At 36.8% G+C, this 19,811-nt stretch overlaps 1 protein-coding gene across 8 annotated transcripts in view; it reads right to left on the bottom strand.

Annotated features, from left to right (window-relative positions):
* ATE1 (arginyltransferase 1) overlaps positions 1–19,811 on the bottom strand; it is an 84,868-nt gene that overhangs the window by 50,446 nt on the left and 14,611 nt on the right. For all 8 annotated transcript variants that reach the window (XM_075757759.1, XM_075757756.1, XM_075757757.1 and 5 more), the window contains 2 exons: positions 9,941–9,973; positions 3,448–3,629 (listed from right to left, as the gene is read on the bottom strand). In XM_075757759.1, the coding sequence (XP_075613874.1) occupies positions 3,448–3,629; positions 9,941–9,973 (215 nt within the window). The remainder of the gene's footprint in view (positions 1–3,447; positions 3,630–9,940; positions 9,974–19,811) is intronic.

Below are 19,811 nucleotides of genomic sequence, written 5' to 3'. Positions count from 1 at the left end.
GACTCAAAGTGAAGAGAAAGTAAATAGACCATAATGTAATGAGATAAAAATTGGGCTGCAGCAGCATTCTTAGGATGGGCAACAAAACTTCACGCACGTGATACCAAAGCTAGCTTGCTTAGAACTACTGCCAGTGTCTTCGCACGTACTACAGTCTCCAGTGATACTCCTTGGGTAAGTACCCTTAACTCAAGTTCTTGCTCTATCTTTTATTGATCTATTTGGCCAACCCTACTCCAGGCAAAGTTTTACTGGGGGGATAATAAAGCATCTGTCTCTGTCCTCCATCCAGGAGTGTGTGCTGTGATCCAATGCAAGAGAATGCTCCAACTCCATCATTTTTACACCAGGAGCAGCAATGAGGCATCACTGGATGGCATAACACACATCTACCTGCATCCTTTCTGCCGAAATCTTTCCTATGGAAAAGGGACTACAGATTTGCAATTACCTTTTGTAAAGCTTTTAGTTATGGTACATATCTAATGAGTTATAATGGCTGTTAGCGCTTGGCAAGAGTAGTCAAACAGTGAGGAAGACATACTCATTTCATCAATACCAAATTCAGTATTTCAGTAACCCAATTCCAAAAGAGGTTCAAGTATTTGTCCTCCTACTAAACAGAGATTATGAATACTATGCTTGTCTACTATTCACGATTTCAGGTAGCAGAGGGAAAGTTTAACTTTCCCTCTACTGCAAATAAGAATCACTCATATTTCTTGACGATTTTTTTCCTTTGGTTAAGACTGGAATTTCATGAGTAGCTTCTTCTCCCCTCATTCTTTACTCACATGCCTACATATTTCAAATGATCTTCAAATCCCATCCTTTCTACGACTCAGGAGCAAAAATTCTCAAAGTAGCATGAAGTGGAAGTGACAGCACTGCGCTGCAGTTTAACCTCCTCGGAGTAAAACTGGCAACAGCTTTGAACGTATCAGATTCCTTTGCAACTTCCTAAATCCTCCTCACCTCTAAAGGTTTTTTTTTCCCCTTTTTGAAAGAAGAATAAGACTGGCCTCCTCTAAGACTGTTGGGAACTCATTTTTATTGCCTTAAATGCTGCAGAATTTATAAGCTGCTTTTTCACTAGTTGAGCCACAAATGCATGTTGCACCAACCAAGTTTTAAATTTATTATATAGAAAATTCAAAATGATTTCAAGAATTCATAAAAATTGATTATGTCAGTCTGTTATGACATAATGTAATGTGATATGTACGAATACTAAAAAAAAGCCCTTAGGAGGGCTTAGTATTTTATGATATATGCTCACCTTGTGTGGAACAAAAATAAAATTGAGTCTAATTTCAAGTATCTAGCATATGTAATGAAATACTTCTAAGAATCTAGACCACTAACAGAGAGAAAAAAGATCAGTTCTAAGTCATAGGAGTTCCAACATCTTTTCTACATTTGTTAATTATGATTTTATATAATCACCAGTGCCACTAAATGCCTCAGAAAAAATGACAATTCAGCCTCTTCTAGACATAGACCACTGGAGATGCTACATCAACAGTTACATTAATGTTCATGAAAACTTTGAAGTTAGCCCCGATTTGCGCTGAAACTGGACCAGATGACATCCAGATGTCCCTTCCGACCTAAACTCTTCTGTGAGTCTACAGTTTCTCTTTCACAAGGAACCATGCTAGAACAAGGTGGGGAGAGCCAACAGGAAGGCAACAAGATCGGCTCCTATTAAAGGTGCCATACTCACAGAAATTGCACTTTAGGACTTAACTGATCTAAGAGCTGCCTAGAGAGCAGGAGGAGGTCCTGCTCTCACTCCCTAGCCATTCTCAGCTCCACATTGTGGCTCCATCACAACTCTGGTGTTAACAGGTTCTTCACTGAGCCAACTCAGCTCACTAACCAGGTTGCTAAAGCAAACAGTCTTCTGCTCAGTAAATTAAACTGGCTAAATATATGGTTGCTAGAAGCCCAGCATACAGCAGAGATGGAGAGGAGTGATTGCAGCACCTCATTTCAGCAGCACTAAACCTTTAGACAGATGTCAGCAACTTAACAGTGAACTTTGTGGGAAAACCCTTTGACACAGGCATTTGAACAGCTCATATAAAGATTATTCAGAAATCACAAAATTCACCACCGCAAAGAGAAGAATACACCCAAAAGGGGAATTAAAAAAAGATTTGTAGGAAATCAAAATATTCTAATCAAAATCTAAACAAATTGAGTGATTAGACTTCCAAGAGATTAAATTGCACAGTTTATTAGCTATTGCAAAAGTGTATGAAGTTACAGTGATAAGAAGAGGTTTCCTAAAACAGGTTTTCCTAAAACCTACAAACAGTATGTTTGTGCTTTGCGTATTTCAAAAGTCATGTCATATTTACCCACCACAGTGGGTAACACGAAACGACAGCTATGAAACTCCACCTATAGAGAAGATGCCTCTCAACAGGATGCCTTGGAGAAAGAAGAAAGCTGGATCTCACAATTTTAGCACTTCTTTCATACCTGAAAAAGTGTAATGCAAATCTCAACCAGTAAAGACTTTTTCTAGAACGTCTCAGACCTAGGGAAATGAAAATAGACATGTCTGGCATGAGGTTCAACCCCAGTTGCTTCATGAGAACCTCCCTGGGAACATCACATGTCTGTGACCAGCTTACTTCATGTAAACAGAGAAGCAAAAAAGCTAAGAAAAAAAATGAGATGCATAAGTATTTCCACTCATTTAGGGTTTTTTTCCTTATAATAATAATGGATTCATGAAATTACTTATGGAAGAAAAAAAAGTAACCTGCAATTTAGTGTACAAGTCTTATTCACAGCAAAAAGCATTACTCACTATTACTACTGTTTTGCAAGACCAGGTTGATAGTTAATTTAAGGCTTTAAAATTCATAGGATTGCTCTCTCCATCAAGCTTTCTAAAGACAAAGATAATAGATTAACATACCTGAAAAGTACACTTAGTGCTAGTACAGCAGACTACTGATCCAGAAGACAATGGTTTTTAGGTACTCCATTATTTATGATCTCAATGTGCATGAAACTATAAAAGTGATTAATTTCATTTGGTGACTGGGCTAAGAAAAAGGCCAAAGGAAAAATTATTTCTATTCAAACAAAAAAAGGGCTTTTCCTGCTGAAACCAAGCAATACTAAATTATTTTCAGGGGCAATAAAAACTAGGAATTTTGTTTCTGAGTGTTTTTTTAATCTTTAAAAGTATTTAGGTAACTAGAAAGGTACATCCCTATTCAAGGATGACAATTAAAAATTTATTTGGAATGCAACCAACCGTAGAGAATTAAAAACAAACAAACAAACAAAAAACCCAAACCACAAATACTTTGCTAGAGATAGTGTTACCAGTATATGTTTAACCTGGAAATAAAAGCTCAGGTTTAGGAACAAGTATCAATTCTTACTATTACGTATAACCAGATAACAAAAAAGTCTTCTTACCGTAATGCAGAGTAGACTCCCAAAGATAAGAAAGAATAGTCTGGATCGTAGTACAGATAGACGGAGGACACGCAGTAGGGCAGGATATCAATTACACCGACAGCAATTATCTTCCCATCCAGCCAATACTGCTGGTGGAAAGAACCATAGCCACATTCAGGTCCATTTGGTGCATTCTCTGCCTAAGCGAAAACAAAAGAGGGATGTAATTGTCTGACAGGTAGACTTCTGCTATAAAAACAATTTCAGAAAGAATTTTAACAGAAAAGTAAATACTGTGAGAAATTACTCTTGCTATCCATGTTTAGTGTTTAGAAAAAGGAAAAAAGGAATTTGAGAAACAGGGAAAATAACGTTAGTTCACTGCGTCATTTGGGACTTTTGTCGTACTCATGATCAGTAAACTCTATGTATCACTCATCCCAAACACAAATCTGCAAATAGCCTCTGCCATCTAGCATTTATAGTACTGAAATGCTAAAACAACGTGATTCATCAAGTTATTAATGCATTATTACACGCAAACAAATTCTGCAGATACCCTTTAATTTGACCTACCTACTCTTCCACAAGAGACAAAGCCCAAAGGCAGAAAGGTAAACGCAGACATTTCCCAACACTGGCTGTGACTGCCTCCTTCCTCCAAGACTTTTGCCACAGCAAGGACCCTGCTGTTCCTCTCCCCCGTGCCCCAAGGACTGGAAGCACTTTGGCCACAGAAATTCAGTTTCTCAGAGTGACCATTAAAGTTGCATTGAGAAGAGCATTATGTAAAGAATTGAAGAGCATACTCTTCATGTGAGGTTTAGTCTTTATAAGGTTTACTCTTTATGACCAATGAAACATCTTTTATCTAAGAACCTGAACTCTGTGTTGCAACAGAATCTGCGGAGCTTCTTCTTTGTCAGCCCACATCAGAGTATCTTCCGCAAAAACACTAAGGAACTCGCTATTCTTGTTCGCTGCGGTTTTGGATGTGCAGTGAAGTATGTCTCTGGATGGGGGAAAGCACCTAGAGCCAGAAACTGATGCTTCAAATTAAGAAGAAAATGATCTCCTAATTTAAACTCTATTACACAACCAACTTTGGCATGCCATTTTCTCCCACATCAAGTTTACTTTAATCCTGAATTCCACTGTGCTCAACTTAATTATCCATCTAGTCATGTTTTTCACTGCATTGCCAGATCTTCTGAAAGCTGCTTCTCACTCAATAAATCTGACAATATTGCCTACTATTACCAACTGGTTTGCATTACAACAACAGAAGGTGGGTTTAATCAAGTATTTTGATACAGTAGCACAGACTGAAGAGATGATGGGCAGTAGAAGTTATTCTAATTGGTACCACATGTGTCAAAACAACCACGTGAACAGAAATCATTTCAACTGACTTACCCAACCAATAAGTCCCAAAATAAAGGCCATATAATGTTTGCATTTTTATATGGTTATATAGCATAAACCTAGATATGGAGCTACAGATACTATAAAAGTGAAACAATCAAACATTCGAGAGCTCAATCTGCGGTATACGGGGATATTAGACTTTGGTACTAGCATATTAAACTGGGTTTCTTCTCATTCAGGTAAAGCCTACTTATTCAATAGTTATGATTTCATACAATATCCTCAACTTTTCAGTAGAGCCAAATGAAATCACATGGTCAGTAGTAAAACTTTTAATCTGGGACACAGTCAAGTAAGAGATTTTTCTCAATGGATTTCTCAGCACAGGTTAAGTTCTCCTCTCAGCTACCAAGGTGCAGTTGGTGACACTAAAAATAAAATATCTCCTGCAATCTAAGGGGAAAGGTGATCGGTAATATAACACAGACCTGCTTAAGTTTCAGTTAAAACAGATTTTCTTTCTTTGTCAAAAACTCATCATATAGAATTTCATGAATGTTAAAAAGATAGTCCCAGCCAACATACAAAAGACTTTCACTCCAACACAAAGTCTTTGGAAGTTAAATGAATGCTGTGTCTGTGTGTGACCTCAGAACTCCAAATGGCATTGCATGGGTTTGGTCACCAGACCTCTGCAAACTAAGTATTAGCATCCGTTAAGAACTTCTAGTAAAGTATAAACTACATTTATTTCTCTAATGCAATTACAATGAAATGTCATGAGCATAAAAGAGGCTATGTTCCGTAACAAACATAATAAGCACAGCACTGATTTCAGGCAAAATGTTCAGGGATCTCCATTACATTAAGCAAATAACATTTTTAAAGAGAGTAACATTCTCCTCCTCCTCAAAAAGTTTTCACACAATGTAATCCTTTGTAATGCTTGTAAGTATTATGTTTTCTCCAATTTCTCAATGAATACTTGGCTCCTTTAACTCACGTACCATCCAAGCAATTTGACGTGAAACAGGTCTAGAATATAAAACATTTTCCTGACGCAGGTTATACCATTTCACACTATTCCCATGTCCACCTGGGACTGTGTTTGTCAAAGGTGATGTAAAACATACCAGTGACATCAGGTGAGCAAGCCCCACCAGAGAGGGCTTACTTTATCTACCCAAAATAATACACATCAGCGCTGGAATCAGTCCAGAGGGACTAACTTATTTAAAATTAACAATTTATACTCAAACTTTAATACAATGAATTACCATAAGCTGATTATATTGAAATGATGAAAAAAAGAACTAATCCAGGACAAAAATTTAAATAAAGAATTTTCTCTCCAATGTTTAGACTATAATGCAGAGAAAAAGACAATATATTCCATCACATGTTCATTCTACCTGTCCTCATATTCTGCTAGCTAATGATTGCATGAACACATTTGATTGCTCATATTTTACAACGCATTATTAAAATGTAAATATTCATAACAAGTGGTATTACATATTGCCCCAATTAGTACACCTCAATTTAATAACTGCTTTTAATTGAACTTCAATGCACATTGGTCTTTTTCTTTGAAGAGATGTTTTCCTACATTGTTATCATCATCATCATTATGGAAATTGCATTTGTTAACCCACATGCCAGACCAGCGTGCAACTGCAGAAGGCACTGCACACTCACTTACCAAAAATGGGTCCTGACTATACTAACTGCACAATTATTTTACTCAGGAAGGTTTCGCGAAATTTCCCATTTTGAACTTTTCCATTTCACCCTCTGCTGTGGATGGAGGGAGGAGGAAGATATGAAATCCATGCTATCCCTTACACAAAGAGAAAAAAAAAAAAAAAAAGCCAGGAAACCCTTGACTTCTACACTCCAGTGGAAATTATTTGCTGAATAAGTGATTAATTCCAGCAGTTCCTTTCCCAAAGGCACACAAACACACAACCTACCATAAGGTAGATTTCTATCTCTTGGTTAGCAACATATTTCCTTTTCACTACTACATTCTCCTTTCATTAGGGATTAGTGGAGATGCTGTGAAAACAGCCTACAAATATAGGCTGTGTCAGCAGAGAGGTAGCACTGCATGTTTTCATTTAAAAAAAGCCAGCAATGCAGCCTCACAACAAAAAAGGCCAATGGGATCCTGGGCTGCGCCAGGCAGAGGCGTAAGGTATATCTGATTAAGGTATAAGGTATATCTGAGGTATGAGGAGAGCTTGGGAAAGCTGGGACTCTTCAGCCACGAGAACAGACGATGCGGGGGGAGGTTTCATCAGTACGTAGAAACACCCGATGGGAGGGAATGAAAATAGGGGAACCAGATTCTTCTCGGTAGTTGCCACGGACAGGACAAGAGGCATTGCGTGCAAACTAAAACACATGAAATTCAACTTGAACAGAAGGAAACAGGTTTTAACTGAGAAGGTGGTCAAACAATGGTGCAGGCTGGCCAGAGAGCCTGTGGAATCTCCATTCTTGGAGATATTCAAAACTCATAGTCCTGGACAACCTGCTCTAGCTGACCCTGCTCGAGCAAGGGGGTTGGACTAGGTGATCCGAAGGAGGAGATCCCTTCCTGCAATTCCATATCAAGACAAAGTAAATCAACTCACTGCATCAAAACATAAGACACTGTCTACAGAGCTAACTTCTGTACCTTACTGGAAAAGCATAGTATTTGAGCTACACTGTCAACTATTTAATCAGGACAGTGATAGTAAGCTCAAAATGCTAAAAAGATTAGTGAAGCTGTGAAGTCACAAGGGACTTCAGTAGCAAGAGACTTCAAGTATCACCACGTAGACATAATGGTGATGTCTACATCATCGTAAGGAAATAAAGCAATTTGCCAAGGTCTCTAAATGAAATGAGTTTTGATTTAGTCCCGAGCAGTGTATCAAATGTGACTAAAATATACCTTCTACAGAAGGTGAACCTAGGAATTACAGACCTGCAACCGCATCATTATTACATCTCCTAAAAATTAACACATATCAATAAACAAAGTAAAGTGAGCAGAAGCTGAAGAGCACAGATCTAGATTCACAAATGCCTGTCAGTTCTTTTGGATTCAAAAGCATCTCAATATGGATAAAAGCAAACAAATTGAGAACAAATGATCATTTACATAATGGAAAGCAGCTCACTTTCCATCGTGCTGGATCCATTATATTCTCCACACTAGTATGTGAATCACTGAAGACTGAACAATGTTCCAGCAAACTGAGCTGATAATTGAAAAGTATTTGGGATGGTTAAACAACAGCCAAGTATAAACAGCTACAGAAAGATCCCATAATACCAAGCGATTAAAAAGGCAGAGGAACTATCAAATGTTTGTACATGCATGGGGAAAAAAATATTGCTATATACACATCTAAAACAATAGGTATAAATTAGTAATTCACTCAAAAAGATGCTTTTGAGAGCAGTTTTATGAAATCATTGATTTAATGCTTAGCATCAGTCAAAATGGAAAAAGACTGAAGAGGAATTAGAGAAGGATTTGAAAACAAAACAAAAAAAATCATCATTCGACTGCGTAACGCTACGGCGCATCCAAGTACTGAGGCTCCTTCCAACTGTTGTATCAAGACAACGTGGAACAACTCAGGCAGGACAAACACCGAGATGACTATTAATGATGCCGACACAGCCGCTGGCCCCAGAACACCCCGTAACTCACTGACCACCAAACCCAGGAATCCACCCTGAGTAGTTCCAATTTTCCTGGGTCGCCCTTCCATAAACATCCTTGCTTTGGCAGCAACGTGGTACCAGGGCACATCGGTCTTTGGTTAAGACTCCTCCACGCAGCTCTCCTGTCTGACCCGTTATAACCGCACCTCTCCAAACAAGGTCATATTTGCACATGTGAAGTAGTAAAATGGCAAAGGTTTATATGCAGCTTCTAAGACGAAAGGATGAATAAAAAACCCCAAACAGTTCTTTCTACATTATCCTGTTTACTGACAGAAAACTGCCTAGTTTTCTGCTACTACAGACAGTATAATTTTTTAAACTATTCATTTTTTGTGCCAGAGTCCATAGCCAAAACTGAAACTAAACAGAATAATAAAATGAGGAAATAAAAAAAGGACAGGAAGAGTTTGGGCATTCATGCTACTTGCAGCTAATACCAATATTAAAAACTCAAAAAATTACAAATTGAAATCATGTAAGGTTTAAATTTGATTTTAAGTTATTTTTGTTCAAAAGAATAAACAGACGACATACTACTAGATTTGCTTGTGGCAACTGTTTCAGAATAAAGAATTTCAAGAATCCCTTGGCCTCTGATATACAACCTCTTTTATTTAACTTCATCTAATTGAAGACATCTGTAGTGGTGCCACACAAAATTTAATTCAAGCTTCGAAATGTCAATAAAAAGTGTCTGTAAGAAACAATACTGGTATAAACCTGGCAGGGAAGCGTGCATCAACATCTACGTAGCCATACAAAATTAAGAATATAATGGCAGTCTGCTGCCTGAGTTGACGAGGTGATAAAAGCCCTTTTCCTATAAAGTCTAATGAGCTCTATTACTCTTCAGCTTTCAGGAATGTAAAAGGCCAGTGGACTCAGCAGAGAAAAGCAACAAACTCTCCACACATGGATTCATTCAAACTGCGACATATCAAATTACTGGCGTAATTACTATAACCTGACAATTTCATTACAGTCACGCAGTACTTAACTCTTTAAGACTAACAAGGAAGACAGTGCAAGAAATCTCCAGCAGTTTCCTTACTTGAAATGAAGCAACAGCATCTCTCCTAAACTTTTAACTCAGATTATAATCAAATACCAGTTCAGTAAGTTATTTAGTAATACATCTTTTTCTGTCATAGCAATAAAGCAAGAACAGAAGAGACACAGCGCTTTCTGCAACTGTTTCTTAATGCAGTGATGCGAAATTCAGTGGTAGCTTATTATCTGGCAAAGGAGTCCTCAGATTCCTTTGAAAACATGCTGCTATCCTCCTTACCAGTCAATGATACAAATATTGTGACACCCATCTATACCACCTATACTTTAATAGTTTGCTGTCTACAGAGAGTGAAGAGGCAAGAATACATTCATTTCAAAACCTGCATCTAGATCGAATACATACCTCCAGAGGAGAATCACAGAGGAATCGTGTGAACTGAATCCAGATACGTTCATTGGAAATACATGCCCAAGAAGACAGTCCAAATATGCAAAGGAGAAAAACAAGAAAAATATTAGCAACACTTCAGGATACATTAACAGCCAGACAAGTATACTCTTTCAAAACCATGTATTTGAAAAACATCAGATTTTAAAGAGTTAAAACTGAATTTCTATAAACCATCTCCCACTTTCTATTTTGTTTAGATAAAATAGGTACAAATACAAATAGATATAAATAGATGTAACAGTTAACCATCCAAAGTACGTACTTTCTATAAAATAGAAGACAACTTTTAAAAAATGTGATGCAAGAGAATTATCACCTTGTAATACAGGTCTGCTTCTGGTGGCTTTAATTCTACATTACACATGACCCTTCTCTCTTCCCTTGGTATCTGCAAGGGAGCTAGGGCCCTCATATCTCTTAATATAAATTAAGTCCATTTACATTCAAAATCATAAGTAAGCCTGTTTTAAGTCTAAAGAAGAGGAAGAAGAAAAAAAAAGTCAACTTCCTGAAAGTGCAAGCATTTTCAAAACTCAGTGCTTTACTCAATAGAAAATGATGGGCTGCAGATAATCAATCAAAAAGGCAAAGCGTTAACGATCTGGAGCCTGTTCAAGATTCTAAGAGTAATAAAACATAATATTTATTTACCATCATTTACTTATTGGATACAAACACTTCCTTTTTGGTGGATTCCACATTAAACACGTTACTAAGTTCTGGTACGTATTTAAGCCCAAAATATTCCTTTGTTAAAAAGTTAGTATGTATTACATGGTTTAATTCCCCCTCTTGTAATAGCTGGGTGATTTGGTAAGTCAGCACATCGCAAACTGCAAAGTAATAGTAAATAGGAACTTTTAATTAAAAGTTTGATAAAAAGAATATATAGACACTTATTAAAAAAACCTGATTGTTGTCAAGACTTTTTTTTGTCAAGAATTCTACGGATTTCTGAGCTTAATTAAAGAAGATTATACTATTTAAAGGGGAATACAAAAAAATGGGATGATTATTTGTCAGTCATCCCATTTTTCCCAGGGAAGGTGAAGAGAGGCAGGCAGGAACAATAAAAAACACTGCTACTGTCAGTTGCTGACTTAGGACGGAGTTCCATATACAGCCTAAGTAATTAAAGCTTTCTCTTTTCTTCAGAAAGTGCTATAAAGCAGATTTTAGAAATAAAAAAACACAGCCCCTGGTAGAGATATATATAGATATATGTATATCTTGATCTGCAAACATTAACTGGACCATTCTCATTGTAGCTCAAAGTGAACACAACCTGAACCTTCTCTAAGACTTATGTCTCCAACAAAGTGCATCTGTTGATGCAAAAAGAACCAAGAGTTTGCAACCATCATATTTCAGACTTTTCCCCCTCAAACACATAGAAGTAGGTGATCTATGGAGGAACGGCAAACCTTTGGACACAGTCTTTATGGAAGAACACTGAATTTCTATAAGCTACTGGTGAAGACGGGGGATTGTGCATTGCCTATAATTCATCATACCAGATCTAGTCACCACTACTCTAAATTACTCAGAGTTTGGAAAAAACAAATGACTGCAATATCTTAATTAAATTCTAGAATTTTTTTTTTTATTTGGTGGATAGGGAGAGAGAACAAGGAGGGGAGGGAATATCACATAATACTTAAAGAGGAAAAAAATATCAAAATTTGAATTCTTGAGTTATGTTCCCATGGAAAAAAAAGAACAGAGTTACAAATTCCAACACTGCGCATACATCAGTCCTTACAGCCAGTGATTTTAGAATGTGCAGGCTTCAGAAAAAATAAACCATGTGTTATTCATTTTCATGTCAGAAGACCCCCAGTAGTTCTTAATCTGTAACTTTAGCTTTATAGTGCAAGTTAAACCCTATGGGTGAGAAAACTGAGCCAATGACACTTTTCAAATAGTTTTATCCAGTCTCCAGGCTCTGCCGTAGAATGCCTTGGCTTTGGGGATGAGGGGGGACTTTTTCACTGTACCTGAGCATAACTGCTACTTGCTAAGGAGTATATACCGTTACAACTACCTATACTGCTGGTGACAAAAAAAATTCTTAACTGCATTTGACTTTGTATCACAATCTTATGGGGAACAAACCATTGCAAGTCTTGTTACGTATTATTTCACCTGCTGATGCAGGTGACAATTTTCTTAATTAAGACAATTTCTTCTTAGACAATTTTCTTAATCAAGTCCTAGAAAACTTCAGAAGACTGAATCTTCTCTAGAAGTCAATTAAGAAACAAATACCCAAAAAACCAACAATTTTTTGTCACTCTCCCCTTCTACCCCTAAATCTGCAGCACTTTCATCATAACCCAGGAATATACCTAGTTACACGTTTATTTAAACTAAACATAAGGTTCAGTTTCTAAATTAAAATACTGCAAGATTATTATGAATACAATTCAAAAATGATTCAAACCATGAAAGAAGTACAGTCAAAAGCTGGTATTGCATGCAAAAATAACTCAATCCATCACACAAGCACAATTAAAATTCCTTTCACGAAGTCATCCTTTTCTAATTTTAATTTCAAACTGAATTACATAAACTTCAGTCTTTTAAAAACTATATATCTGAAATCCACAACATTTGTACTTTGGTGAAAACTAATTACAATTGCCAGAAAGAACTAATAGAACAAAATAAGTTCAACTATAATTAATAAAACTAAGAGAGGAACACATCGCTGAGAATTAAATCAAAGGGTGAAAAAAGGCAGAAAAATAAAAGGAAGGTTTGGTTCAGCCCAAAGCTCCTTGCTTGAGCAAAAGTTTTTTACAGCTGTGCTAAAACTAGAGTGCTCACACCTGCTTCCTTTTACAGGCGGGGGAAGATCTTCAGATGCTTTGGATGCTAAACCAGAATGGGTTTCACACAGTAGCTCAGTGACTTTCTGAAAGCAAGGATTACTGATGTCACACAATGACATCATAGCCTTCTCAGGAAAAAACAGCTTTGAGCTGTCATCACCGGTAACTGTAGAATTATCTGAGACCTTCAGTGCGAAGACATCCCAGAAAGGCATTAATTTATAATTTTCCTTTTGACAGTATTAAGAGTTTGCTCACATTTGCAATTCACTGTCAAGGAAAACAGAGTATTTGCCCTTTTCCTTTGAATAAAGGAGGGGTGAGGAATGGATATGAGGTTTGGGGATTTTATAAAAACTAGCATTGTGAGTTTCCACACAGAAGACAAGTCGTACACTGGACCTGTAGATCGTAACACCTTTATATATATCAAGCAAGCTTACAAGCCATGAAGAGACAGCATTCTTTCTAGAGAGCCCCTGGCATCTTCAGTTGTAGAGTGAGAAAAGTAAAAAATAAACAATAAAAAAAAAAGTCAAACTTTCAGTAAGGCTAGAAGCAGCTGTTAAATGAAAAACAAAAGCCAATAAAAAAGAAACTATCTAGGAAAACAGATTGAAATTAAGCTGGAAAATTAACAAAATTCTGTAACTTTCTGTAAAAATTGGGAAAATGGGACAAAATGTAGCATGTTTACAGGGAAAGATGGTGCCAACCTATCCTGCTATTCTTGAAGCAGGCAATACTCTAGAGCTAAGTTAGCAGAGCAACCAAAGACTTACTCTGGGGCTGGCTCTATTTAGAATTTTCAACAGTGACTTACAAAAATATAGGAATGGTAACAAAACATAGTTTCAGAGATATCCACAGACCCGAAGGTAAAGAAAGAGCCTTCAAAACATAATGCATAAGGAAAGATGGGATTTAAAGTGTAAATGCATGTCTCAAATGTAGTTTTCAGTACAAGAACCGAACTAATGAAATAGAAATAGTTGCTGATGGAACAGCACATACATTTCAGAATTACAACTTCAATTCCCTTCTGGAGCGACAAAAGTCACTGTGGCTTTGTCTGCTCAAAGGAAACTTACTCTCAAAATAACCAAGATTTGACAGTCTTAAAGTTTTTTTAATTTTATACAGATTTACATAGAAAATTCAGTATCAAAATCAGGAAGAACAATGTAAAATGTGATGCGAAAAAAATCTGAACTGAAACTATATGGCTATGAACAAGTTACTTAATTGCCCAGGTGCCAAAGTCATCATTAGGCTCTTATAGGCATTCCAAGAATAAAAATCCATGAATCCACGGCACTACAGTCACGGGGGCCACACGAGTAAGCAGAAGCAATCAGGCTGATATGGAAGTACTCGTTCCACGTCTTTACATTAACAATATCGGAGATCTGAAACCCAAACTCATTTAAGGGACATTGTGCTGCAGCAGCACCTGACCACGAAGAGCCAAACATCGGATCAGCGCTGCCATCAACCAAAATGATAAAAGAACTAATTCAAGAGCATTATAAAAACATATGGTTGCCAAGTTGAGCTACAGAGGTTAAAAATAACCACAAAGGCTATTGATTTTTTTAAGTGTTCCCTCACTAGAAAATAAAGAAAGAAAGAGGAAACTAGGTTAGAGAGACCTAAAAGTTTGCAGCTGGCTGCTGATACCAGCTTTCGAATTGATCGGAACATGCTCCTCGGCATTTCCCAGGCTACTCAATCAGTTTTCTGTATTAGTTCAAGTGGATTTCTGGGAGGCAATTAAAAAAAACTGGGAAAGGGAAAAAAAAAACCCACTACACCTATTTCAGTAATTTTTTGCACCTTTTCAAACAGTGTATCTTTTGTGTGTTGTGAAATTCTTTTCTTCCAAGACAAATATTTAGTTAAGCACAAAGCAAAGAGAGTGTCCAGCTAGCTTTGCAGAGGGAACGGAGACACATACTATTTTTCTACAAGTTTGTCATTATAAAACTCTCATGAAAAGTTAAATAAAACGTTTGCTTCAGAAGGTCTAAACAGCAATAAACTGTTCACTCTTGCTCTTTCTGGAAACTACTGTAGAATTTTTATGATCTTTTATGGAAATGTTTTCTAACTTCTGTAGCTGCCACAAAGCTTGTTTCAGTTACACTTCAGCTGTGTTTCTTAAAGACAAAGACTAGTGTAAAAAGACTTAAAGCCTAAAAATCACATTAATGGACGGGGTGTATTGTATCAGTGTTTTAAACCACCCAGATCAATCATTAAGTTCACTAGAGAAGAGGTAGGAAGAAAAAAAATGTTTCATTTCAAATTTTTACATGGCAATATAAGTAAAACTCAGTTTGGAATGACAGGCACTATTTTTTTTTTTTTTAGCACAAGAACTGAATACAGCTAAAGAACTAAACTAGCTGTGAACTTCTAGATATATCTCTCTGTGTGTGTCTATAAAATATGCTGACAGCTTCTATAATTGACTTAAAGAAACATTTTTAAAAAGACAACATTGGGTCAGAAATGCAATGCCTCTGGTGAGATGATACTTCATTACGAAGAACTGCTAGAGATATCCCCAATTCTATACAAATTAGCCATTGATTACATCACTGGAATCAAAAAAATTTCCTTCTTGGGATGAAAGAGCCAAGAAGAAATGTTTTCACAGTATTATTTTCTTTTAAAAATCTTTGCCTCCAGAGCTACACAGTTCCACATCTGTATCTATCATTTAAATACCAAGAAATGCATTTTGACACTTCATATAAAACACAAAAGACATGCAGGTGGCAAAAATGTTCTAAAACATTTACATATATAACTCCTCATACTTTGGTAATCACCCTGAAGCTGGGGTAGAGTTGGATCATAGCATTTTCCAGATGATTTTTATTCTGCAAAGTCCTCCCTGCATTTCTCACACAGAAACACAGGTATTTTGGCTGTTGAGCAAGAGTTAAAACAATTGCAGATACAGATTGCTCTTAGTAAAGCAGAAAACAAGCCAGATCTATTACTAAGCTTCCTTAAATCCAATGTTCTCATCTGAAGAGCCAGCCTCTGCCCTCGGACCTCATTACTGTTTCCATATTGTTTCTTTCTACCCTGTTTCTACCTTGTTTTCAGATTTTTGTACCATAATTCTACAAGGCTAGAGCATAAAGCACTACCTGGTGACTCTCATATGCTTCTCTGTTTCTTGAAATACGGCCAGGATAACAGACTGCAGTATGTCTGTAGAGGAAGCCACTTCTACTAGCACTGCCTAGCACCTGCACTTGATCCAATGATTTATCAAAGTACATCTGCCTCTTGGGATTATACAAGACACATAAAAACTTCACCCTTCGGTCTAATTCTCTGATCATTATTCTATACAGTAATCTGCACGCTTTCTCCCAGATATATAACCAAATGCTATTAAAAGTTACTCAGTTTCAAAAAAACCCACAAGCTTCAAATCCATGTTTGTCCATTTCTCTGTGTACGAATTATTGTGACAAAGCTATGTTATCATTTATTTTATGTCTTACCACAAATGAAGAAGAAACAATTTGTTTGCGTAATTACGGTACTCTTGATCTGCCGATCAGCTCTATAACTTGTGCTTCAACTGATAATACAGCGAAACACCACCTGCTCAATGAAAGGATGCTCAGCCTATCATCTCCTCTCTGTTCATTTCTCAGTTTGTCCAGGCTTCCATGATTTCAGTTTTTTTCATTATGGCTTGACTCGTTTCACAAAATAAATATAACCACCATCCAAGCAGAAAAAAACCCGAACAAGTAACTTGTAGACATGTAAATAAATCCTTGCCATTACATTAGTGGCTTTTTGTATGTTATAGACACAGATCCACATACTAAACAGAATTACAGTCTTTCACTGCTTTAAAATATATACATACACACACACAGAGGAACTACTGCCTTGGACCTGAGAAAAAGGTCCATGTACACAACTTCCATAAGGGCCAGAAGAAATGCACAGAATGCGACAGCCACTAAAACAGATTCTTCCCTTGCGCATTTTCACTGCTTTCAAAAAATGAGCAGTTCAGGGACTTGGCTAATTCAGGAGCAGCCTTGGATAAACTTGTCCAATAGCAGCAATACACCTATTTTCCATGACTGTATCTTACCTCATTCAGAAGCTATTTATAATTTACCACTTCATAATCTGTTGAGGTTCCCCCTAATTCTTCTGATTTTTCCCAACAACTCTTTTTAAGATCAGAGAACATATATTACTAAAAAAGTGGATGACTATGCATTTACCTAGCAGCATAAGAAGGTTTTATGTTCCCACAGAGAAAAACTGAAAAATCAGTTCTTCCACAGCACTATTTAAGAGCAAGTATTATGAAGCAACCTTTAATTAGAAAATCATTTGCTATGTTTTTCCTCTGGACCCCAATTCAATTCAATAAAAACATGCTGACATAAATATTCTTAGGAGCCAACATCTTTGCATAACATCAGTACTTGACTGCACTGCGAAGCACAGAGCCAAGTGGGTCAGTTTTGAAGCTGAAATCCTGCAGCAATTGACTAAAGGTTTTTGAAAGGGTTGAGAAGATTTCCAAGGAAAGGTCAATTTAGACAAACTAGAGAAAAGGGGATAATCAATAGTTTAAAAGCCTATGCAGAACACAGTTGTAGCTTTTATGTCAAGATAGAAACAGATTAGAAAAATTTTCACTTGCAAGCTAAACTGGTTTTAATTCCAGGAGCAAGGAGATACTCAAAATTGTTCCTAGAATATTAACTTATTTGGCAGATAGCAAATATACTTCTACCCTACCAGATTCTCTACTTACTGACAAGAGCGGCATTGAAGATTACAATGATGCTTCCATAGAAAAGGCGAGTTTCGTCACTGCAGGGGTAACATCAACTTTGGAACTTGGAAAATGTTTATTCCTCTATGAAATTTCTACCTTGTTCTTTATTAAAATAAAAATAAAGTCACTGCCTCAATCAGGAATCAGTACTGCACCACCAAAATGTATCGCAAGACTCTCCCCAGCAAAATCTCAAAGTAAATTCTTTTTAATGATCTCAGACTATTATTAGTGGTACTGCAGTCTCCATCAGAGACGCAGAAGGAGGAGAGGAGAAAGTAAGGAGGAAAAGGCAAAAATTCAGAAAGACTCGCTGTCCTGAAAGGCACCGAAACACCAGTTTTCACCGATCTCACACTGGCACTAACCAGAGAGTGCCCGGAAGTTCAAAGTAACCTTTGGTGTCAAGTATTTAATGGCTTCTCTGTCCTGGAAATGATCTATTCCCCTTTCTCACATAAAATCTTGACAAAAAGATGTATAGACACTGCATAGGTGCAAAGAGAGGGCCTTCTTTTAGAGCAATAATCAGCTTCATGGTTCACATACCTTTTGTTAATACTGTGAACTGTTTTATAACTTTCCACATTAGTGTTATTTTCAAATAATCACCAAAATTCTAAATCTATTCCTAAAATTGCCTTTTAATATAATAAGGTTAATATTAAACTAGTCTAGCAGCTAATATAGGCAGTCAGTATATTGTAATGCCAACAATCTAAGAATATATTCCAAAAAGAAGTTGTTAATATGTCCCATAACAATTTTTGTCGGATTTTGAATTTAAATATAGGCAGGTTTCTGAATATGAAGTGTTCAGCCAAATATAAAATTAAATACTTTTCCTAAACTAGACACTTTCCAAACACAAAAGTGTGCAGGACTCTCCCTGAAAAGGGGGTTCACCTACCATACACAGATATATTAGCTTGCACAGATTAAAAACTTAATTTAATTAAATTTAATTTTTAGATGCAAAAAAATGCCTGGATGTTTGCCGGTTTAAAGCCCAAAGCAGACTTGTTACTACCCTGATAAAAAGCCCTGTGTATAGAACAGAATTTCATTCTACCCTTAAAGAACTGCTTGGCTCCATAACGTCTGTATGATACATTAAAAAGTCTGAAAAAGAGGAAGAAGAAAAAGTTTGAGGTCTGTCAAACAGCACTTTCCACCCTTCCTCTCAATAACTTGGATCAGTTTTACCCTATTTGGTATCTTCTGTTCTTACAAGTGACTCAGATAATTCTCCTCCCACACAAATTCAGTATAAAAAAAAAAAAAGAGGCTATCTACATCAAAATACATTTTGTGTAAAGCATTCTTCAGTTTACTTCCTGCAGGGATTGAATACAAAAAGCTTTTGACTGAAGTGACAGAGCTTTAGTGCCTAATAACTGTGAATAGAAAGACCAGATAGTCACATGAACGTGCAGGATAATTTACTAGTGCTAAAGGAGGACCTAAATTAAAAGCCATCAGCATCTGACTGAGTTTTAACATTTACTGGAAGCTTCAGAGAAGATCCTGTCTCCTCTGAAATATTACACTAAGCCTGTGAGACAGAGAAGATAAATGCCAAGCAGGGAAACACCTACAGCCAGTAACAAGGAAAAAAGAAGAGGATAAAAATCTATTAAGCTATTAGCAGCATGAACAAAAATCCATCTCCTTCCTAGTCAACAGCAAGTCCCACGAAAGACTTTGCACCTTAAGGTGATGGAAGCCAGAACCGTCCCTAATGCACCTTTATAAGCTTTTCCTCCCTTTGAATCCCTCAGTTAAAAAACAAAGTTCCACGGGTGATTAAGGCCAGCAAACCCAAGCCTACACCAAACCAACCAGAGGTTAGCTGAACCCAGAGCAACTGCTATTGAGAACTGAACTGCAAGCAGTCATCATGATTTTGCTCTTAATTCCTCAAGATGTGATGTCTGTATTAAAAAAAAAAAAAATCCGTAATTTTATACAAAGAATACATAAGCATATGAAGTTCCTATCACTCCCTTTGCAGCAACAAGATTTTCAGAGCAAAACCATGGTGGCATATACGCTGTATCTAAGTATTAGAGCTTAAATACATTCATTGCGGCAGACGAATGAAGTCCCTAATCAGGCCAGGTAATGCCTGGTACAAATCTAGGAAATA

The sequence above is a fragment of the Balearica regulorum genome, chromosome 7, assembly GCF_011004875.1.
Source record: "Balearica regulorum gibbericeps isolate bBalReg1 chromosome 7, bBalReg1.pri, whole genome shotgun sequence".
Taxonomy (NCBI): domain Eukaryota; kingdom Metazoa; phylum Chordata; class Aves; order Gruiformes; family Gruidae; genus Balearica; species Balearica regulorum.
This window is presented reverse-complemented; position numbering and strand designations above follow the sequence as displayed.